This window comes from Astatotilapia calliptera, chromosome 14, assembly GCF_964374335.1.
Source record: "Astatotilapia calliptera chromosome 14, fAstCal68.1, whole genome shotgun sequence".
In the NCBI taxonomy this organism is placed as follows: domain Eukaryota; kingdom Metazoa; phylum Chordata; class Actinopteri; order Cichliformes; family Cichlidae; genus Astatotilapia; species Astatotilapia calliptera.
Genome location: NC_137435.1, coordinates 24,631,893 through 24,655,785, shown reverse-complemented (window position 1 = coordinate 24,655,785; position 23,893 = coordinate 24,631,893). Strand labels below are relative to the sequence as shown.

Here is a 23,893-nt window from a genome sequence, read left to right as displayed (position 1 = left end):
CTTGCATCTGCATTTGCATTAAAACCTCAAAGTTATAAGATTTATTACAATGTAGTATGTTTATTAGCTAGCCATAGCTGGTACTAGTAGAACTATTTTTTTTTAATGAAGCTGATTTCTGGAGTTATTTGAAGGGTTAAATTTACACTTGCCAAAACAAATTGATTTTCTACGCTGACATCACATTACTGCAGTTTGAACCATCCTAAAAATAAAGAGCATACAGCTTCATGACCCCGCTGCAGCACACACTGTGATCCACTGAATAAGCACAAAGTTGCTTCTCTTGGGCTGCTGGTGTCAGTCACTGTGGTGTTACTGCAGAGTTTTACCACTAGAGTGCATCACAGAGCCATTAATTAGGCCAGTTACATTAAACTGAGTCCACCAGCATGCAGCTTACGTGCACATCAGTCTGTCAATGCTTTCATTTTCTGTTTTTTTCCTTTCTTTCTTAGATAGACTGAATTATAAAACATGAGAACATTTTTTAGAAAAGCAAGCATGTGAAGATTACAGCTGCTGACAGGCAGGTAGAAGAATAGCACAAAGTTTATTCAAAAATAAAACATACACATTGCACACTATTAAAATATCTCAGGACTAATAATGAACTACTTAAAAAAGACTGATGACAAAAACACAATGGTGTGAAATGTTCTAAAACAGTGATGTACAGACGAACTGGTGCCAAACTCGGTGCGACTATCACTACAACATACGGATATTTTCGACCCATTTAACCAAAGGCAAATTTAATCATAAAGGCAATGGTTATACTGAAAGTATGAGATCCAAGTTCTTATTTTCCACATATTTTGTTTTTGCGTTCTTTTTTCTGAGGTCAGCAGTGATGATATATTAGTCCTTTGGCCGTAAGTGAGATTACTGAACAAACAGACCAGCTCAGCTTACCAGCAGGAAATTGCTGCGTAATTACATGCTTACAACATGCCAAACATGTGGCATGTGATCGCTGCTCTCTGTGTGTCTGACATCAGGACTACACATAAAACAGATTTCATCAATTTTGGTGGAGAGCTGGAGCACTGGCAAAGGAAGAGCCCATGACCTTTTTGTGCGGATCCAAGCCACTTACTTTAAAATTGCAAAATAGTGCACTGGCGTTGGTCTTATCAGAGAGTATGCTCTCCAAGTGCCCTTTGTAGATACACATGTGAAACCTCATTAATATCAAAACCTCATTATCTGAATTTGAGTTTAAAAAAAGAAAAAAGACAAAAAATAAAACAAAATATACAGCATTTGTGTTTGTCTCCATTTAAATAAATACATGCACCAACACCAAAACACAGCATACCAAGGGCTTGGACCAAGAGGAGATTGTATAAAGCAAAACAAATATTTTCAATAACACTCTGGCGTTGTTTCAGGGATTTATTTTTCAAATTTTCAAGCCCTTGATATGCTTCACTTTCATTTATTGCACCACAAGATAATATTGCATAGGATGTAAGCTGTTACCAGCTCCTCGTTGCCCAGCCATGACACTGTGTGTGTAAAAAAAATGATCCATAAAGCTCTGATGCAGACAAATTTAGTTGTGAGAGCCAATTTGTTTCGGTTGAATGGTCAGAAGTTCATAAATGCAACTTAAAGAACTCATTTCATTTATGCCAGCAGGCATTTGTATTTTCACAGGCCTCGATGTGCCACTGGGATCCTGGTAGACCCACTGTGGTATAAAGATTAAAAAAAAACTGTTGTGCTTGTTGCCTCCCAGAAGGTGCCTCTTCTGAGAGATGAAAAATCGATGACCTTGTCAGACTCTATCTAGCAGTCCTGATTATCGCTGCAAGTGGAAGTTCTTCCAGCCTTGGACAGGAAGAGCTTTCCGCTGGGACAGACGCAGACCTCGTAGAGAATCTGAGCATTTCCAGAAACCCCATCCTCGCTCTTGGGCAGGCGCGGCATGCGCACCGTCTCAGCATCCAGCACCAGCTGTACAGCAGACAGCACGGAGAGCAAGGACGATTAAAGGAGAACAACAAAGATCCAGCGAAAGAGCAAGGAAATATCACTCTGTTTCAGTCCTTTTACGTCATGCACGCACAATAAGACACAGTGTGCAGCGAGCTAAAGAATGATCTATTTAATACCTAACCAGTGCATGACGACATGATGATAATTTTTAAAAAAAAGAAAAAAGGTCTGGCAGTAAATCAGCTTAAAATGAGAGAACGTGAGCGTTAAAGTTAAGTGCAGATTAACATGCAGTTATCATCCTCACAGCAAGAAAAGAAAGATGAAGAAGTGATGCAGCACACAACTACTCTGTCATATAAATGTGCTGATCTACTGAGAATTAATTCAAAAAAGGTCAAATAAGTGCTCGTGATACAAATGGCTCTAACGTGCTTCAGTCAGCTCGCTGAACCACAGCTATTAGTCAGATCCGATTCAGCCACCAATTACCAAAACTCACTCTAAACACTAACATGGAAACAGCAAACCACTACCCACAACAAACCTACAGAGCACAAACAGATGTTTTCAAAGTTCAAAAGAAAGGGTTAGGGTTAGACGAGATTCTCACTGCTTTAGAAAAAGATTTTCTTTAATATGTTACACTATATCCTTTTGATAAGAAAGATAAAGAGGCTTTTTAAGTGCCGGCTGTCTGTAAGGTGTTTCTACACAAAAATGTTCAGTAAATGGGAACAGCAGAGCGCCTTTTAAACTGAACTCGAGCTCCCAGGTGTGACCCGAGAGAGCGTAAAAGCGTAGCGCAGCATGTTTGCTGGAAAAACATGCTCTCTATATTCCCTCTGTGAGCTAAAGGAAAAAGCATGCCTGAAGACGGCTTTGTAGCAATCAGCAGGAAGTGAAAAGTGGATTTCGTACCAGCCCTTCTTTTGACTGCAGAATGACATCCATGTTGGAAGCAGCTTCAATGTTGCCAGCCAGAGCTTTCATAAAAACTCCTTTCGGTGCATCCATACTGAGCGAGCGAGTCGGGGACTCCAACCTAAAGAAACATCTCGACTTTAAAAACACCACCATTTTATCCGTTTGCTTGTTTATTTCACCTGAGCAACACCTGTGAGACTGAACCTAAACTTTGATTTCTTATAGTTTTGTATTTCTTTAGCAGATTGTTTTGAAAAATCCAATAATACACAAAGTCTGAAACGCTCACCTCAGCTCTTTCAACATTTCTGATCTCAGCTGAGGCACCTCCACTGAATGCTGGAATAGCGCTCCTTCAGGACCTGCAAACAAAGATACACAAACATCAAGATCTGTTACAGCATTTAACAGAGTCCAGGAGCCTGATATGGTCACAACACACACCAAACATTTTTAATAAAACAACAGGAGTAGCTTTGCTGACAGTGGCATTCATGGTATGTTGGCCAGTTCACCCCTTTGTCCCAGACTGAAGTATTTTAACACTGCACTCACCCTGTTCAACTGCTTGTTAATGCAAACATCTAATCAGCCAATCACATGGCAGCAACTCAGCATATTTAGACATGTAGGAATGCTCGAGATGACCTGCTGAAGTTCAAACTGAGCACCAGAATGGGGAAGAAAGGTGATTTGAATTATTTTGAATGTAGACTGACTGTAGCTGTCAGACGGGTTGCTCTGGGAATTTCACAAACTGCTGATCTACTGGGATTTTCCCACACAAGCATCACTAGTGTTTACAGACAAAGGTCTGATAAATATCCGGTGAGCAGCAGATTTCTAGCTGAAAATGCCTTTTTGATGCCAGAGGTCAGAGGAGAATGGTCTGACTGCTCCGAGGTGATAGGAAGGCAACAGTAACTCATTACTCATTACAACCAAGGTATGTAGGAAACTACCTTTCCTGACTCCTGTCAGCTAAGAACAGGAAAATTGGGTCTAAATTCACACCAAAATGGGACAACAGAAGGTCTGATGAGTCTCAAATTCTGCTCCAATATTCAGATTATGGGGTGAGAATTTCAATTAAATTGAATTTACTTCAATTCAATTTTATTTTTATAGTCCCGAATCACCAGAACAGTTGCCTCAAGGTGCTTTCTATTTTTAGGTAAAGACCTTACAATAATACAGAGAAAACAGACAAAAAAACCCAAAATCATATGACCCCTCATGAGTGAGTGCTTTGGTAACAGTGGGAAGAAAAAACTCCCTTTTAACAGGAAGGAACCTCCAGCAGAGCCAGGCTCAGGGAGGGGCAGCCATCTCTTGCGACTAGTTGGAGGTGAGAGAAGGAAGATGGGACAAATCAAATCAAATCACAAATCAAATCAAATCACTTTTATTGTCACATCACATGTGCAGGCACACTGGCACAGCACATGCGAGTGAAATTCTTGTGTGCGAGCCCCACAAGCAACAGAGATGTGCAAACACAACAACACAAACGAGCAAAATACAAGAATGGCCAACCTGAAACTAATAAATATATGTACAATATATAATAGTGTATGCATTTCTGGATGTGTATACTAAATATTTTCCTACGTGTGTGTGTGTGTGTGTGTGTGTGTGTGTGTGTGTGTGTGTGTGTGTGTGTATACACATTTTTACAAATTAAATAGTAAAAAAATAAAATAAAATAATAATAATAATAATAATAATAAAATATATAAAATATACAGAGTTGAATATGTGCAAAACAAGTGACATTTATATACAGTATGGAGTGCATAATGTTGAAGTTCCAGTAGTGAAGCTGAGGTGTCTATGAAGTGTTCAGCAGTCTGATGGCCTGATGGAAAAAGCTGTCTCTCAGTCTGCTGGTACGGGACCGGATGCTGCAGAACCTCCTTCCTGATGGAAGCAGTCTGAACAGTTTATGGCTGGGGTGACTGGAGTCCTTGATGATCCTCAGGCACCGCTTCCTGTAGATGTCTTGGAGGGAGGGAAGCTCACCTCCAATTATCCGTTCAGAGCACCGCACTACTCGCTGGAGAGCTTTGCAGTTGTAGGCGGTGCTGTTGCCATACCAGGTGGTGATGCATCCAGTGAGGATGCTCTCAATGGCACAGCGATAGAAGGTCCTGAGGATGCGGGGGCTCATGCCGAATCTTTTCAGTCTCCTGAGAAAGAAGAGGCGCTGCTGCGCCTTCTTCACTGTTTTGTTTGTGTGTACTGACCACGTAAGATCCTCAGCCAGGTGTACGCCAAGGAACCGGAAGCTGCTCACTCTCTCCACAGCAGCGCCGTTGATGGTGATGGGGGTGTGCACTTCTCTGCACCTCCGGAAGTCCACTATCAACTCCTTTGTCTTTGCGACGTTGAGGGTGAGATGGTTGTCTTGACACCAGTGGGTCAGGGCGCTGACCTCCTCCCTGTAAGCCGTCTCATCACCGTTGGTGATAAGACCCACCACTGTAGTGTCGTCCGCAAACTTCACAATGATGTTGGAGCTGTTAGTGGCTGTGCAGTCGTAGGTGTAGAGTGAGTACAGGAGAGGGCTCAGTACACACCCCTGTGGAGCACCAGTGTTCAGTGTGATGGGGGATGAGGTGATGCTGCCCAGTCTGACCACCTGGCGTCTGTCAGACAGGAAGCTAAGGATCCAGCTGCAGAGGGAGCTGCTCAGTCCTAGATCCTGCAGTTTCCTGTCCAGCTTCGAGGGAACGATGGTATTGAATGCTGAGCTGTAATCTACAAACAGCATTCTCACATACGTGTCTCTCTTCTCCAGGTGTGACAGGGCAGTATGTAGTGTCAGGGCTATGGCATCATCAGTGGACCTGTTGTGGCGGTATGCAAACTGTAGAGGGTCCAGTGAGTCGGGTAGTGCAGAGCAGATGCAGAGCAGATGCTCAAAAGACATGCTGTGAAAGCATAGTTCCAGCCTGCCTTGGTTCAGCCTGCTGGTGGTGAGCAATATTTTCTTGGCACACTTTGGACTCCTTAGAGCAACTGAGCATTATTTAAACACCACAGCCTACCTGAATATTGCAGCTGATCACGTCCATCCCTTTATAACCGCAGTGTACCCATCCTTGGCTGCTTCCAGTAGGAAAGCGCACCATGTCACAAAACTCAAACTGGTTTCTTGAAAATGACAGTGAGTTCAAAGAACTCACATGACCTCCATGGTCATCAGATCTCAGTCCAATAGAGGACCTTTGGGTCTGCGGTTGAACGGGAGATTCCGATGACGGATGTGCAGCTGACAAATCTGCAGCAACAGTGTGATGCCGTCATGTCACTGTCGACCAAAATCTCTGAGGTGTCCTTTGAAGAATTAAGCTAGCTCTGAAGGTGTACCTAATAAAGTGCCAGGTGAGTGTAACTAAAGTTTTGTAGATGCCACCTGTGCTCAGAGGATGAGGGGCTGCTGACTGTAATCCTCTAATATTTATCTCAAAGCACTGCAGTGCAGTATATATTGTGGATTGCGTCGTTGTGTAAACATTGTTTGTTTTTTTTAAATAGAGGCGGGCTGTCTGCCTACTTCGACTTCAGAAAAATTCAGGCAATGCTGGAGCAGAGAAGTAAAACTGGATCCAAATGCTGCAACACTTGGAGCCAACTATGAAGGATGTAAACACTCCACAAACACAGAGAGTACAGAAGCTTTGTTTAGAGGATTCCTGGAAAAACAGCTCCCGCTGCCTGCTGCTCTCTGCGGATCAAACTGACCCCGAGCGATACGAAGTTATCGGCTGACACTCTGTTCAACATTAATCAGTCAGCACAGCGTGTGGCCAGCGGCACACGTAACCATTAACGCAACCCACCGGAGACTAAGATTCAGAATAAAAGCGCAGAAATATCCCATCAACCCTTTGTTCAGTAATATGATAAACTGTACAGTATTGTGCTCTGGCATCTCATTTTTCTGTTCTCTCTGTGCACTTCAAAGATAACCACGCACTCTATGACACGAATGACTGTGAAAATGACTGGGCTGTCTCTGCCCTTGGGTGCTGGATTGTTGAGCTGATATTTGCCATCAAACCAAATTGGTCCTGTTGAGTCTACATCTGTTGTCAGTGTTATTATTTTTTCATTTTTTTCCCCAAAACCCTTCCACCAACAGGTGTGTGCTACGTCCAAGGAAACACAGCACGTCGCGGCCATTGGTGTACCTGTGACTCGTAGTTTGTCTGGCCCAATCTCAGCCTTGTCGCCATCTGCAGTGAACAGCATGTTGTCATTGTGCGAGTTAATGAGCAGATTTCGAGTGTGTCCCTGAGCCTCTTTTGGACCTGGAACAACAACAACAACAACACCTGAAGGGGTTTGGCAATAAGACATGAGTAACGTGCAACCATGAAAATCTATCATCATTCTCTTCCTGTGATTCAGTTCGATGTGCTCAGAGACACATTCCCAATTTAGATCAGCGTAGAGGTGGAAAGGGGAAAGTCAGCGGCCACCTGCTGATGAGAAACGCAGTGATTAAAAATGCGTAACCATATTACTGCTTTGGTCTGACACGAAACTCATCTGAGGTTACTTCCTTTTGCCCTTCACTCCATCAGCCCTGAGAGAAGCTGCTCTAAAACATGTAGATCACTCAGTGAGATATTTAACCTCTGTCAGGGCTCACAACTGTGAACAGACACGCAGTATTCCCTAACAAGCATTTTAGTTTTATTCACAGAGGCCCAAGATTATGCAGGCTATGCATTTTATGGCTTAATGATCAAGGACACATAACGGCACTGTGGAACACAACAATTTGCTGGCCTTTTAATTATGACAAAATCCCCCAACGTGGCAGTCGGTGAGCCATAAAGAGACGCACAAATATGATCCTCCACCGGCCTCAGGCCCTCGCGTGTAATACAGAATGATCCAGAAGCAATGGATGGAGAAAAGGAATGCTGAATTTAATGGATTTTAAATGGAAATCTAAGAGATTATGAATTGAAATATGGCCTCTTGTCTCTGCTAATGCTGGATGAGAAATCCCTGCAGTGCACCAGTGTCTTTACTATCACTCTCAGTGTCACTCATCAGCAGGATGTGATGTGTATGTGCCGCATGTTTCTGTGTGTCCTCTCACCCACAGATATCCTCTCTATAACGTCACCATTTTCATTGCGGGCGTTGAGGGAAACATTTTCCGATGAGTGTAATAGAAGTGAAGAGTCCTGTGGAGATGAAGAAATATTGTCTTATTAACAGCCTGTGGAAATAACATCAATCTGCAACAGTAAAATGATAAAAATTAGAATATTTGCATGTATGAACTTGGACAAAGAGGTTTTATGTGAGGTTTTTAGGCACGCTGGCTCTATAGGTAGCACTCGTTCACTGGTCAGACCCTTTAGTCCACACTAACTAATGGATTGTAAAAGCATTCATGATTCCCTGAGGATAACTCCTACTGACTTTCATTGCCTGACTCTAACGCTACCATGAAGTTGATAATGTGAGGTTTATTAGGCTATCAAGACAGCTCTGCAAAACTGGCATCCATAAAAAAAACAGGACGTTTATTTGAATAGTGTCCATTAAAATCAGCATTACAAAACTGCTTTACAAAAACATAATACACACAAAAAAATACAAAAAAGTCAAAGTTATCAGATGATTTAAAACCAAAGTATTACACTCTAGAGATAAGCTAGTGCATTGTCGAGAGTGAAATACAATACAAATTAAAAAAGTAAACATTATAAGAACATTTTATTTTAAAAAATAAATAAAATGAGTAAAGCTTAACACTTGCGAAATAAAAGTCAGACTTGCTCAGGCAGGTTTTTCCACAGCAGAGGAGCCCAAACAGCAAATGCTCAGTCGCCTTCAGTTTTTAAGCATGAGGTGGGAACAGTTGGCAGGTTCCTGCCTCAGGATATCAGGCTGCTCACTGGTCTATTCCAGCATCTCTTCTGGAGCCAGGTCATGAAGGGCACTCACTCCTGACACCCTCTGTCCTAACGTGGGGACATTACCTTTTGGCTTTTCTGCACTTTGTATTTCACTTCAGTCAATAAAGCATTTTTACTTTGTGGTGGTGACTTTATTTCACTATGCTGTAAAATAAACAGTATGAGGATCATGAGGGCATGCTATGAGGTTTATCTGTCAGAGGTCCAAAGTAACGTGATATTTAGAATCCTCATATATCATTCCTTATATGCCTATATGTTCTCAATACAAAGGATGACAAACTCAGTTTTAAATAGCCCTAAACAGCATTATTATTGCTTTGACCTTCAGATCAATCTATTAACAATCAAGGAGAGGTCGGAGGTCAAATCTGACATTTGAAATCTGTATATTGCAATCATATTATATTAGATTATTTTCTATGTGTTGGCAATACACACAACACTTGTGAGAATCAGTTTCTAAGATATGGCTAGGCTTTTTGTCAATTTTCTACCAATAAATCATAAAGTTCACCTTCATGACCTCAGGGGATGTAAGCAAAATTTGAATGGATTGTTGGCATGACCCCACGCTACACCCCTACACAGTTTTTATCAGAATTCATTCAAAACTTTAAGCTATAGTGTTTACAGACAGAAAGAATGACATGCAGGCACAGAAACACTGTCAAAAACATAACCTCCGTGGCAAAGTTAATAACAGTAAGAATAATAGAGAGTATGTGGCTAAAACTCAATATCAGTTGTATTCTAGCACTCCTCAAATGCAGACAGGAGGGCTGGATTAGCTTGCTGATATATTTCTCAAAAATTAGGTTTGCATCAATAGCAAACACAGATTTCTGACAGCCTATTTAATTTTGGAAGGACAAAGAACTGGATAACAGGATTTTTTAAATGTTTAAATGTATTAGACTTTTATATGATTTAAATTGTTCATTTTAGAAGATTTTCAGATATTCATTTTGGTTAGATGGTCTTAACTGCCTTAGAGAAAGGCTGAGAAGTGCGGCCATCTGGGAGGGGCTCAGAGTAGAGCCGCTGCTCCTCCACATTGAAAGGAGCCAGCTGAGGTGGTTCGGGCATCTGACAAGGATGCCTCCTGGGCGCCTCCTGGGGTTGGTGTTCCGGGCATGTCCCAACGGGAGGAGACCCCGGGGCAGACCCAGGACACGCTGGAGAGATTATATCTCTCGGCTGGCCTGGGAACGCCTTGGTGTTCCCCCGGATAAGCTGGAGGAGGTGGCTGGGGAGAGGGAGGTCTGGGCCTCTCTGCTTAGGCTGCTGCCCCCGCGACCCGGCCCCGGATAAAGCGGATGAAGATGGATGGATGGATGGTCTTAACTGGGAGATAACACTGAATGTTGCTGAAAGAGCAGTATGATAACATGTTTCTGTACAATGTGGCCAAAAGGCAGGACATACTGAAAAAGGATAGGTCCTAGTATAGAACCCTGTGGGACTCCACATGTGGTCAGAGGAGGTGGTCACCAACAGAAACTGTGTTACATGGCTGCCCCACCAGCGTTGGAGCTTTTCATAACACATTCCCATAAGCTTCTGCACATGATTCTATTCCTGTGAGCAAGCTAGCATGCTAACAACAGCATTTAGCCCAAAGCACCATAAAGTAGCTAGCATGGCGGTAAACTCAAGAAACTTGGTGTCATTTTCTGATTAACAGCTTTTTATTGTATCTTAGCTACGTATTGAGATCATAACAAATATTAATACTGCCATTTATTTTGTTTTTTAGTTGATCGAGATGTTTCCTTGCAATCATTTATCTGCTAACACATTAGCATTTACGGCTGTCGACTTGGATTATTCTACAAACTACAAACACTTTACTGATATATTATTGACAATTATTATTATGATCAGGCAGCCATTAGGAGGCACTGAGCATCCTGATGGGGGAGGATATTCACCAGCCAGGCTGAAGCATTACTGACCAGAAAAAAGTGCCATGGACTACTGTTTATTAAGGCTGACAAAGAATGCATTATTATCAGGCTATTTATTATTTTACCTAAATATTTGTACAGGATGTGACAGCAAGTAATTAGGTCTGTATAAGAGAACTGGCAAACACACACACATACTGTCATAAAATGTTTAAATGAAGAAGCTTAGCAATAAATCTCTTCTGCTCCTTTGTAGCTGAGGGGAAGACATGCTTCTAAAAATGGTCTAGGAAAGCAAGTTTTCATGTAGAGGGCAGCAGGATGTCTCTCTAAGCACTGAATCATTTTAGAAACCCATAGAACACATTAGAAAATGTGTCCATCCATAAATGAGGAATACATTGCCTTTTTAATGAGGCCCATGAAGCAAGAAAAAAAAATATTGCTGCTATGAGCAAGAAAAGCCATAACATGTAAACAACTGCAGCAAAGTGTTCCCATCTGCTGCTAGCAGGCGGGCCATAAACTACTTTCCACCACAAATATCCCTGAGGTTAATGGAGAGCTCAGCACACCACCACGTGCACTGTGTGCTACTGCCAAATCCAGTTTGTTCTGACACATCTCCTAAAAAAAGTACTGTCAGAAATATGCAGCTCTCTCACTATAGCTGGATAAAAACTGCCTGAGTGTCTGCGAGGAATTAGATTTAGATGATAAGATGACGTGCAGTCTCCAAAGATCCAACACACACTCAAATTTAAGTTTAGTAAACAGTGAGAAATAATGGCCAGGCTGTCAGGCTACTTAACTGAGCAAACAGAGGTTTGAAAATGAATGGGGTAGAAGACGAGAAAGGGAGAGAAGGAGAGGGTAGAGGGGGAGAGAGGAGGCTTATCTCAGAAGAATGTGGCAAAGAAGAGCAGGAAAAAAAGTTTGCATTTCTGATTGGCTTACTTCTCTGCTGTGGATCTCCTGAGCATAGAGAGGAAAGAGGAACTCAGACTCGCCATCCTCCAGCTTAACCCCATCTCCATGTACTTGTAGTAGTCCCATCCCTTCCTGTGATCAAAATAAAATCAAGAGGTTACATATTTAGACAAAGGCATGCCAAGAAGGTGAGGAATGTGCTTTGGCTTTCCAGCTAACAGCGTTCCCTCTATCACTTAGGTATTTGTCTAAGGTATCCACCATAGTGTGTACATGTGCATGCAAGAGTGTGTGTTGGCTTGCAGCTTTGTTCATAAATCCACAGTTGCCATCTGGAGTTGAGACAGAAAGCTGACAAGTCTCCATGAAATAACAAACACATTTACTCTCCTGTTTAGACAGCCAAGTAGGACTTAATGATGGATAACGCTATTGCTGCCTGACATTGCAATAATAAGCAGGTAATAGTCAAATGATGGGCTGATCAACAAAAGCTACATACTAAATATTTAAACATACCATTTGAAAGGAGAAAGGAAAAACAATCCCAACTGAAAACATGGTGTCCAAATGTGAGCTGTGCATACCGTGTTGAACCACATCACCCTGAGGATCCAGATGGTGAGGGCAAAGTTGACCACCAGGATGACAATGAGCAGCAGCACAAAGAGGTAGAGACAGCGCTTCCTCCAGCCATAGATGCCAATCTTGTAGAGTTCGTCGGGCACCGACCTGGGCGTGCTGCTGCCCTCGGTGGTGGTGACATACTGTTCCCGCACCATCTGTCGCCTGGCCGCCACAGATGAAGACAGGGACACAGGCAATGGAGTAAAATCAAAGATATTAGTAAAGATATCGAAGATCAATTTGAAATAAATTTGGCAGAGCAGAGAGAATTATTAAAACAACCTGTGAACATAATGTTGATAATATCTAGTGAACCTCTTAAGAAAGCAAACAGTGTCCTGTAAAGTTCTGTATTTGGTCTTCACCAGCACCCAAAGCACTTATCACAGTCATTACCTGCTAAATATGTTCTTATCACTCTGTGTCTATCTTGCCTTTGGAGCTGGGTAGTTGGTAAAGAGTAAGTTTGAGGGCTTTCTTGGAATAAAAATCCTCCTTTGTGGATCACAAACGATGCTATAGGTATGATATAGGTAATATTTGCTTAAAGTAGTAAAGTTTGCTCAAATCCCAAAACTTGCTTTAAATCTTTGACTAAGGGGAAGTGTGAAAATTCATTAAAATTCTCTGTGTCTCTGTTTTGCTCTTAATTAAAATAAAGTTAATATAAAAATATTGATTGCAGAAGTGAGCGAACATTGCTCAAAGCATTCTGACAACAGGAGCACCAAGAAAAGCAGCACAAAACAGCTCCCCTCCCCCCAAAAAGAAGAAGAAAAAATAAAAACACTATATTAAGTTTCGTACACTCAGAGCCTTTTGCTTTCTTCATCACTTCATGCATTTACAAGTGAAATGGTGCTGTCAGGAGCCTTCATCAGAATCACTTTACAAAAGTCTCTAAGCAAATCAAGTGACTAAGAAGCGTCTCGGTGTGCAACTAATTGGTTTTTGCTGTTAATTTAAAGCAGTTTCAAGTCTGCAGCTATAGTAATTAATAACATCCATCCATCCATTTTGTCAACCAGTAATCCAACTGGAGGTCCAGGGGGACAGGTCGGGAGCCGAAGCCTATCCCAGCTCACACAGAGTGAGAGGCGGGGTTCAGACTCTACTCGTCGTTAGGCTGATGTATAACACATCTATATGTATTTGCTGCACACACTTTCTATTATTTCAAGGAAATGACCAAACATTTATTTTCTTTTGCACTCTTAAAATATAAGATGTTTGTCTTTAATATGTATTTTTCCTTTTTTGCTTTCCTATTAGAGAAGGACCTTTTTCTCACCATCTAGATCAGGGGTCCCCAACTCCAGGCCTCGAGGGCCGGTGTCCTGCAGGTTTTAGATCTCACCCTGGGACTACACACCTGAATCAAATGATTAGTTCATTACCAGGCCTCTGGAGAACTTCAAGACATGTTGAGGCGGTAATTTAGCCATTTAAATCAGCTGTGTTGGATGAAGGACACATCTAAAAACTGCAGGACGCCGGCCCTCGAGGCCTGGAGTTGGGGACCCCTGATCTACACTAATACGAAAAAGAAAGTTAGAGTTCTTGTGTGTTAAGTTCTTAAGAGTAATATTAGTTTTGAATTCTAGTTTTTGTTTATTTGTTATGATTTATGGTTGAAGTCCTCTTTTTTTATCATAGTGGTTTTAATTCTTTCACCTGTGCCTTGTTTTCCCCAGCTGTGTTACATCTTCCTAATTACCTCGTGTGTGTATTAAAGCCCATGTTGTGTCCTCACCTTATGTTTTTTGTTAAGCTTGCTGGTGCTAGCTAATAAAGCTGCACTCCACCTACCACAAAGCACACCTTGACAACATTTTCTGGTACTGCAGTGTGCAGAGGACTTGGAGTTGTATTGGTAACTAACTAAGTAATTACAAATGCAATTTTTCTATCAGCTCAACAAAAATCAGCAAACACACAAATTGCTTGCGTGCATTTTGTAGCAGAGTGTGTTGCTAGCTAAAGGTCCAACTGCAGTATTTCACAGGTAGAGAAAAGAAGGAGCTAACTCCACTCAGAGATGGAGAAAGATAAGAAAGACAGAACAGGAAAGGAAGAAGAGAGGTTAGATTTAAAGGTAAGGACTGCTCACTGGTATGTGATAAACTGTAAATGTAAAGCTTACATGCAAGTCTTCATGTTTTTAAATCAGGTTTTCAGTCCGGTTTTCTGTTGCTGTTGTTTTCCATATTGTGAAATGAACTGCAAAACAAACTGAGGTTGACTAACTGTGTTATTTAAAGGCTGCATGAAAATACTCTGCAGGTTACTGCAGGATAAACTGGTTAGTTTGCTGTACTGGGAAGGATTTAAAGTGTGTGTGGCTGGTGCACAGTGGCTGTGGTGCTCATGGTCAGAGTTCAGTTATATATAATTAAAAGCTAAGGTGATGGTGCTTAGATTCATTCACAGAATTAAACCTTCATATCAACTTTATCCTGTTTGGAAAAAAGACAGCATAAACAGTAGACTATCAGTGTAGAGGATTGACACAAAGGACAACTCATGACCACCTGCTGACATCTTGTTGAATTCATTTGTGAACATACACAAAGAGCAGCAGGTCAGCTGATCACAGCCTATACATTAAGAAAAATCAACAGGAGCACTCAATAGAAATTACACCCTCTACAATGTGGGCAACAGAAAATAGAGCTTTATTTGGTTTTCTCTTTGAATTGGGATCTCTTATTCTTAGTTTAAAAGAGGAACTGCTGCTGCACATCAATCTGGAAAGGGTTATAAAGGCCATGTCTGAACAATATATAGTCCATCATTCTACAGTGAGAGAAAATCTTCACAACTGGAAAACATTCAAGGCAGCTGCCAATCTTCCCAGGAATGGATGTTCCAGCAAATTCAACTCAAGATCAAAAACTGCAATTTCTCAGAGAAACTTCAAGAAATCTAAAAACTATAGTTCAGACTCTACACACCTCAGCATGATAAATGTTCAAGTTCATAAAGATACAATTAAAAAGATACTGATCAAGTATGGGTTGTTTTGGGAGGGCTGCCAAGGAAATCCTCTTTTCTCCAAAAGGAATATAACAGGATGGCTTAAGATTACAAAGTTTCATCTGACAAAACCACAAGACTTCTGCAATAATCCTTTGGAAAGAGGAGATCGAAGTGAAGATTTTTGGCCATAATGCACAGCACCAGACTTGGAGAAAACCGAACACAGCAATCTGCACAAAAACCTCATCACAGCTTTCAATCATGGTGCTGGAAGGCTGGTGATGTGGGCTTGTTTTGCATCCACGGGACCTGAGCACCTTGCAGTCATTGAGGCACCCATTTACCAGAGCATGCATACATCCCTCCATCCATCTTCTTCCACTTTTCCAATATGCGGAGGGGCTGGAGCCTATCATAGCTGTCATTAAGGTGAGCGGCAGGGTACACCCTGGGAAGGTCTCTAGTCCATCTCAACTGCCCAAACCAAAGTATTTTCAAATGTGAGTCTGTCTGACAGACTCACATCTAAAGCTTTGCCCAAATTGGGTCATGCAACAGGACAATGATCCCAAGCACAGCAAAAAATTCACAGAATGACAGAAAAAAGAATCAAGGTGCTGCAATGATCCAATCAAAGGCCAAATTTCAACCTGACTGAAATGCTGTGGTGGGGCTTTAAGAGAGCTGTGCATAAAGAAACCTCAATGAACTGAAGCAATGTTGCAAAGGACTGTCAATCTGCAGGGCCCACAACTCCTATACAGGAAACCTGAAGTCCTAATCCCTGATCTTACCCAGTAGGTATGAAGAGTTCAACTTGTGGATGAGGTGACTCGTCCAGGTGTCTTTGCTGCTAACTCTGATAAGAAGAAATCTGGACACAATGATGTGAGGGACTAATAAAGTCATACAGAAAACAATTACTTCAAGTTATTGGTGCTAAAGGTGATTCTACAAGCTAATGAATCAATAGGAGTGCTCAGTTTTTCACAGGGCTTCATAGACTCCTGTGAAAACTCTTTTTAACAAGGCTGCATATTATTCCCATGAATGCTACCACACAAAAGAGTTAGAAAATGAATTCAGACACCCAAGAGAAACCCTCAAATCATTATGCTATTGTTATATACCAAAGCATTTTAAAAACATGTTTTATATGGCAATTGGTCTCTTTCTGAATACTGAATTGAAACTTTAGCTTTGCTTCTGTGTGACAAATTCTGCAGCATCCAAGTTCTCAAGGTCTATTTCAATACTTTTCCAGTTTTTATGCTTCACTACATGCATACAATGTACATACAGCACTATGTAACGCCTTGTCTAACAGTCTACAGTATGATTCATGAGCCCAAAGCTCACACACACACAGAGCTACAGGATGGCTGGCTCTATGCACCGGTGGAAAACTTGACAGAATTTCCAGCAGTTTTTTAAAAAGGCAAAGGAAAAATGGTATTTATTACAGAGCTGAGGCTGTGTTTTCTGGCTACACAGCAGCAGACTAACAGTGACAAAAACCAAGTCGATGAAAGTCAGCATATTTCAAACCACAGCCGGTACTATAAGTTATGACACAACGGTCGTTTTCTGTATTCAGTTCACGTGATAGCCTTCCGAACTGCAGGACTGCAGAACCTGCGAGCGAGCCCCCCAGTCAGCACATTTGGACCATCTGACACAGTGACAAGAGAGAACCTCAGGGGGAGATTTCACAGCGGTTCGAGTACAGCGGAGCCAAAGAGCGCATAGCCTGAGAAGGCTGCAGAGAGAGGAGTGGTGTTACTTTCTATTGATTAATCTGCATTAATAACCAGGGGCAGGCTGTGGAGAACGCTGCTTTCATTGAGGAGTGAGCCTGAAGAAAATGCTGTCAGTTAAGGATTATTATGAGTCAATGAAACATGCGAAAGAAGCAGTAACACAAAGAATGAAGATTTCTCTGTGCTACAAACTGCTCTTAATCTTCATCAGATCTTCAGAGCCACCACATTTCAGCTTAATGGGAAAAAAAGTTATCTGAACACAGATGTATCTGGGTTGTCTCAGCTGTGCTTTCTGAACTCGACAGGGCCCAGATGAAAGAAGCCCGGCTGATTTACATACAAGACAGATGTTACATCTTACTGTCACAGCAAAAACATTTTCCATCATGTTAAAAGAGCCACTTTTCAAGCCCGAAAGCAATTCTTCCTGACGTTACCAGATGTTCAGCCGAGCACATTATCCTCCTGTAACTCCCCCAGGCCCGAAGATGATGATGATGATGCAGGCAGGGGAAGATGAGCTGAGCATACAGTGACAAACTGTACAAGCAGAGGAGTTGTGCTGCTGTAAATAATGAAGGTAAACATTGTTCCACCCTCACACCAAGGAGTGATGAATGGAAGCAAACACGCTCTCTGCAAGCGGTCTGAGCTCTCTGAGGTCCAGGAGGACGTGGATCACAGGCACTGATAATAAAGCAAAATGGGTTGTTCCTTGCTGTGTGCAGTAAACACAGGGAGAAAGCACACAAGGCTGATGGTATTTCTATGACCACAGGTCCTGTCACATGGCCTGCAAGCCTAGCTGTGATGAATAGCCTTTATTTCACAATGAAACAAAAAAAACACTGCCAGCAAAAAGAAGGAAAATAAGACTTTATAAGGAAAACTTGTGTCAAAAACTCGTTTTTTTTCTCCTATATCACTTCATTTTTATGTATTAATCACAACTGTGAGAATAAATCATCATAATAAATTGAATGTCAGCAATGCAGCAGAGGCACAGCAACTTTTAGCGGTAGTTGGGAGTCCCTCTCTTTGAAGGGAGATCTCCAGCAAGGCTTGAAAAAATAAAAAAGGGAGCCAGAACAGCCAGACACTGTTTAATTGACTGATTCCAATATCCCCACACTGTATCTATTAACAGCCTCAGATCCTCGGATCTATTGTGTGTTAACATGTAGATCGGCTCAACTCTTTTATACTTTTTGGGCAAATGAGCAGTGAGAGTGAAAGAGCTCTGGCTCTGTTCATTATCACATTAATGAATTTGATCTAGTTCGGTCTAATTACTTTAAATGAAAGCATTAAGAGACTGTCAGCAGCACGAGGAGAAAGCAGCTTTGAGGCCAGATCTTTAAAGGGCGTCTTCCAGCTTCCAGTTTCTGTGCTTACCACCACCACAGACTTCCATAGCAACCCAAATAAACAGTCCCCGAAGAGCTTCGCTGGAAGGGCCAGGAATGCTCAATTTATGGTCGGAAATTCAATCTGACTTGAGAGAAAATGCTTTTGTCAGGTCTTTATTTCCTAAGTGTCCTTTTAAGTGCTTCTAAATATAAATGGTCACAAATACTCTACAGTGGAAACGACTACAAAAAATTATAAAGTAGCACAGAGCTCTAATACAATCTTCTGCTCCAGGGAGGTCCATTTATCCTAGGGCATCCTCTCAATTAACCTTAAGCATATGATGCTCACTCCCTGGCTCTGTCTCTGACCTCTGAATCAGAGTTAGAGGGCCGGGTCAGACAGGCTAACTTCTACCTTTCAGTCTGTGGGGTCCGGCTGTAATTGAAAATCCAGGCTCTTCTCTGAGCCGAGGCTTGACCTGACAAAACGTCACAAGTTGCACTAACTTAGAAAAGCTCAAAAAGCTTTAAGGTGGAGGAAGGACTGCGGAGTAACACCGTTTGTGTGGAGCGAAGGGAGATTAGAAACTGACAACAGTGCTGAGGGTTTCTGCCTGGCTGTGTGTAGTAAGGAGGCTGGCGTCATGTCTCCACTTCGCTGTGATGCCTTAACTTCTATAAATAGGACACAGCATTGTGAACTAAATATAAAAAAAGCACCAGAGGAAATGCACAGAGACACAAACCACCCAGGTACATCTAATGAATATTACAAAGAGACCGGAGGATTTCTCAGAACACAGAAAATATTACTGAGTCGCTCTTTTGCACAGTTAGTTTAGCATTTCAGCATTGTTAGCCATGTATGGTTAAAACACAGGGGAACTGGCTGACTGAAAGCTGACTAAAAACACTGTTTTCAAATCCAAAACTGCCTCTGTGAGGACTGAAAAGTAAACTGAGCAAAATGTGAGAAGTACAGAAGGACAAAAACTGAAAAACATGTCCAGTAGGTGAAAGGTTACCTTCATAAAACACTTTAACTTTATACAAAGAGAAGGCTGTAAAAGACACAAAAAATTGATAATAATAACCAAATGGGTAAATGTCGAATCGGGGGCAGAGTACTCACCGATCTGTGTGGAGGCACAGCAGTCCTCTTTCCTATGCAACAGTAAGCAGAGCTCGGGCTGGTACAAGCAGCTTGAGAAGCAGCAGCGCTTGAGCTCCTCACGCGTCTGTCAGCCACTCAACAGCTGCGTGCCATAAATCCAGCTCTGGAAGTGCCCTGAATAATCACCACGAGACGGCGCTCCCACTCGCCTGCATTCCCACTCCGACTCTGAGCTCTGACTCCCTCTGCCTTTTTAGCCGTACAGATATTTGAATATCATCAGAGTATGCGTGAGAGAGAGAGAGTGTGAGAGAGGAGTATTAACGATGAGTGGAAAGGCTCTCTCTCTCTCTCTCTCTTTCTCTTTCTCTCACACACACACAGAACCATCACATAATGAACAGAGCATTTGTTTGTCATTCAATCCACTGAGTCACTTTCACTGCCCAACCCAGGGCTTGAAGCAGCGGTGTCTAATTTGAGACTTCAGTCATGCCTCTCAGTATAAACTGAAGCTGGTCTTTCAGATACTGTAGCTCTGCTGGGTGACAGCAGGAAGGGTGGACCTTGAAGAGGGCAGTCAGTAAGTGAGAGAGGCGGACGTTCAGCAAACGCAGCAAAGCTGTGGTTCCTGATGTGGAAATTGTTTTATGGTCCTTGAATATATCAGTGAGGTTTTTTGTTGTTTTTTTTAACTTTAGCTATGTATGTAAATACAATTCAATAACTCAAGGTCATCCATTAATATGACAGCGATATAGCGAGTATCAAAAGTGCAAAATGTTTTTAAATTGAGGATAACACATTTCATTATGAAATATTTACATATAGTCTGTTTGTGTAAGTGCCAACATTTGATGATAGGAAGTGGCACGCTGAGTGAGAACACTGTTAAGACAACCTCAATTAAACAGGGACTGCCACTTGATGTTGCTGTTAAACTGAAACTTATCTACAGTGATAGGTTTAAAGAACCAGCCTTGGAGCTAAATGCTGATATTGTAGTCTAAAGAGGGCGGGAGAGATGTCTGTGCCCGAACAAAAACAAGAAAAATAGATTTAAAGGCTTCTAACAGATGTAGAAACATATGAAACTAACAGCATTAGTGTGGCTCTATAGGATAGCAATTTATACATTCAGGTTCAGGTTCATTTATTTTTACCTGTAGGTAGGTTTGTTCTGCAGGCAAGTCATCCAAGCTCACATGCACACTTCAATACAGACACAACACACACATAGTACAAACTACTGAAAAAAAACAACTAATACTTGATTTGGGGAATCATTTAGCTCACCTACGTAAAAAAGCTACAATTTGTTACTGAGTGATGGGTGCCAGAACAAAGGGGTTTTTAAACCTTGCTGTTCTGCACTTTGGAATCATACATTTTCATCCTGACGAAAGAAACTGAAACTCACTAAAGGCTGCAAGTCATCAAGAAAAACTGAACCAGCCAACCTCTGTAACTGTCTGTCGTACAGGGATGTCTATTTTATTTATAACCTATAACACATTTAAACAATACAAGCTGACGTCTCTGACAGGTACATTTACATCCCTCCAGAAAATACACTTTCCAAATACATGAAATGCTGAAATAATTTAAAAACCGATGATGATTCATCGTATAAATAATGAAACACTGCCCTCCCCAATATAAGCTGCTGTTAAAGGTTAAAAGTATCTGCAATAGTGCAATAGTGGCCCTGTATATACTCTGTATCATATCGATATGAGAATTTGCAGTATCACACAGCAATACTGTTCACCAATAAGCATGTTAGACCACTCAACAGAGTTTCTCTTCTTTACAGATAAGTGTCCATGCCACAAAACCAAGGAAAAGGAAGGTGCTTTTTAAAAGGTTACACCTGTGTTCTTCTCATATGACGTCTCAAACTTTGTTCCATAAACTGACCTACCTGCCAGTAAGCTTCCTACTTACCATGGATGAAGGTGTGAGTTGTTCCACATTAGCACGTGCTAAAAAAGCTTCCAGATGCATTGATGTGATCTGTGAACATCTTTCCTGAAGCTTCAGTCAGACCAGAATTCACCTGACAAAATGTTTCCACAGGCTGAGGCTGCAAACAGGTGTACAGGATGTAGGATGGGTAAGGTAAATATAATATGTTTGAAATTCAGGCATATTTAAGGAAGCCCCTGCATGAGTTTATCATGCCTACCAAAGCTTAAAAGCACATTATTTCTGGCTAGGTCAGGGATTAGCAACTTTTACTATCAAACGAGCCACTTTTAAACAATTTCTGACCAGTTATTTAAACCTAGGTAATGCAGGAGGCACAACCTGTTTAGTATAGCATGAAGAAGCTTGTTTCCGCCGCCATTTAAATAAAAATTTTCCCAAAAATCTCGGGTTATTATCTCGACGTTTCGATTTACTCGAACTCAATCTTATGGTAAGTGTTACGGTTAGGTTAAGTCTTAGCCTTACTAACTCGAAATGTTGGGAAAACAACTTTTTTAAAAAATGACATTTCGATTTTTTACTTCGATTTTTTTTTTTTAGATAATAAAAATAATTTGACCTTTTTTGGTCTTTTTTTTAGTGGGGGAAACAAGCTTGAATAACGAAGAGAAATTATACATAAAATTATTATTATTATTACTGTTGTTGTTGTCACAATTAAACAGTGACAGTTTATTACCATCAAAGCCCAACCAACGTACAGGCTCGACATAGCTGAGGCGAAGGGCCATATACATCTTGTCTGGGCATGCGCAAGCTAAGAAGCGGGGGCGGGACATATGACACGGTTATCCAATAGAAACAATTAATAATTATTCCTTGACTTAACACCTTCCTTAAAAAATGTAACATCACATATATTTTAAACTTCGGGGCACTTGAATTTAATTTAATGTGACTTTGAATGTGAAAGAATGGGGGCCCTTATGTAAACGCCATTTACAGCCCCTTTAACCTGTCCAGAACATTCAATCAAGCCCAGTGCAGGCATATTTTTAAGCAAACAAAAATAGGAATTCACTGAGCTTGCACAGTAATTGTACGCAGCACAGTGGGGGGGACGATTAAATCACTGATTACTGTCACTGATAAATTTAGAAAAAGTCAACACTGATTGCATGTCCTGAAATTATACTGGAACCAAAGGCTGTTTCACTACATAACCGAGAACACTATCAAAGTGTTGAGCAGCACACTTGATTATGAAAATGTTTCAGCCTTGCAAAACAAGTAAATGCTTTATTCTAGTTAATCAAGCTGCAAACCTCATAAATAGAAATGATGAGATTTCAGTTCGTTGGTGGAAAACTCCAGCTCCAACTCCAGGTGTTATACAGACACTGTTTCATCATGTGTACTGAGAGGTGGCTGTTTGTGTTCTGAGCTCATGTTGGAGGACTGCATCTGTCAGTGGCGTTAAGCCTGAAGCATGTTTTTGTGGCTGGTGCTGGAGGTGGTGCTGCGCAGTGACAAAGGAGCACCTGACAGCATCCATCACAGGACTCCTGCGCTATCTTATGCCCCGAGCAAACGGTGACAGTGAAGATAGCTTCTTCATTTCACTCCTATCAATATCTCATAACCTTTCGCTGCCGGTGGCTGGTAACAGACAAGCTGAAGACAAAGTGCAAATCTACCCGGCCAAATTAGAAATGATCCATCTAACACTGAAAACATGGGACAACTGAGTCAGAATGCCTCTTTAAATTTACTGGGTGACAAACTGAATGCACCACAGTAAATGGGGTGTGAAAGCACCTCAGCAGCAGCAGCTCTTGAATCTGTAAAATTCTCCCCTTGTGTGCAGTTTTGAACAGATATCTGGAAAGCTCTTAATCTCTCTACACTCCTAGATTAGAACAGCTTCATGCCGCTGCGTTATGTGAAACCAATTAGAAAAAATAACCTTATCAGAGTTTAAGAAGAAGACTGAGAATAATGTTGCCATAATAACCTGCTGCAGTGTTTATTCATTTATGATGCACCTCATGTTTGTTAACAGAACAGAATGAAACTAATTTATTGCCCCTAACTGATTTTAATCCACTTAACTCAACTTCAGGGAGGAGGCGGCAGATGTAAAAAAACAAAACCACACTTTGATGCAGAGGGATGAGTATTTGCACCTTATTATCAGGCACCAGGAAACAACTGCACAGACACAAAAGGTCTTAACGTTATTATAAGTATCACATAGATGAATAGTTACCAGTCACTATCCTCATCTTTTTACTCTTTGATTTAACCAATCTTAACATTTTTGCTTAAATTACATTTTTAAATCCAACATAATGCTTATCTGATATCCAGTGACCACTCGACCATAACATGAACACACTAGGAATTTTTATCCACTTCTTAGCTGGTTAAAGACAGACGAACAGTTAAAGCAAAACAAGTGCAAAGG

General features: G+C 41.4%; 1 protein-coding gene across 3 annotated transcripts; it reads right to left on the bottom strand.

Moving 5' to 3' along the window:
- Positions 1-534: 534 nt before the first annotated feature.
- On the bottom strand, positions 535-21,845 carry sgcg (sarcoglycan, gamma). Of its 3 annotated transcripts, none has more exons than XM_026193210.2 (9): positions 21,805-21,845; positions 21,442-21,580; positions 12,247-12,448; positions 11,687-11,791; positions 7,991-8,078; positions 7,068-7,187; positions 3,161-3,233; positions 2,866-2,989; positions 535-1,962 (listed from the first exon to the last, which is right to left on the bottom strand). In XM_026193210.2, exons 2-9 carry the CDS (start codon positions 21,468-21,470, stop codon positions 1,795-1,797), a joined length of 909 nt encoding a protein of 302 aa, XP_026048995.1. In that variant the 5' UTR covers positions 21,471-21,580; positions 21,805-21,845; the 3' UTR covers positions 535-1,794. The 3 variants fall into 3 exon arrangements, with proteins under 3 accessions (XP_026048995.1, XP_080145132.1, XP_080145133.1); XM_080289006.1 differs by lacking the exon at positions 21,805-21,845 and adding an exon at positions 19,513-19,743 and having other exon boundaries at positions 21,442-21,576; XM_080289007.1 differs by lacking the exons at positions 21,442-21,580; positions 21,805-21,845 and adding an exon at positions 19,513-19,757.
- Positions 21,846-23,893: the final 2,048 nt, after the last annotated feature.

Excerpts from the sequence above, each read along its gene's own strand:
- sgcg (XM_026193210.2), bottom strand. The coding sequence starts at position 21,470 with ATGTGGAACAACTCACACCTTCATCCATG. Across the intron at positions 12,449-21,441 it reads AACTCACACCTTCATCCATG|GCGACAGATGGTGCGGGAAC; the intron begins GTAAGTAGGAAG and ends TGTGGCGGCCAG. Across the intron at positions 2,990-3,160 it reads GAAATGTTGAAAGAGCTGAG|GTTGGAGTCCCCGACTCGCT; the intron begins GTGAGCGTTTCA and ends ATGTTTCTTTAG.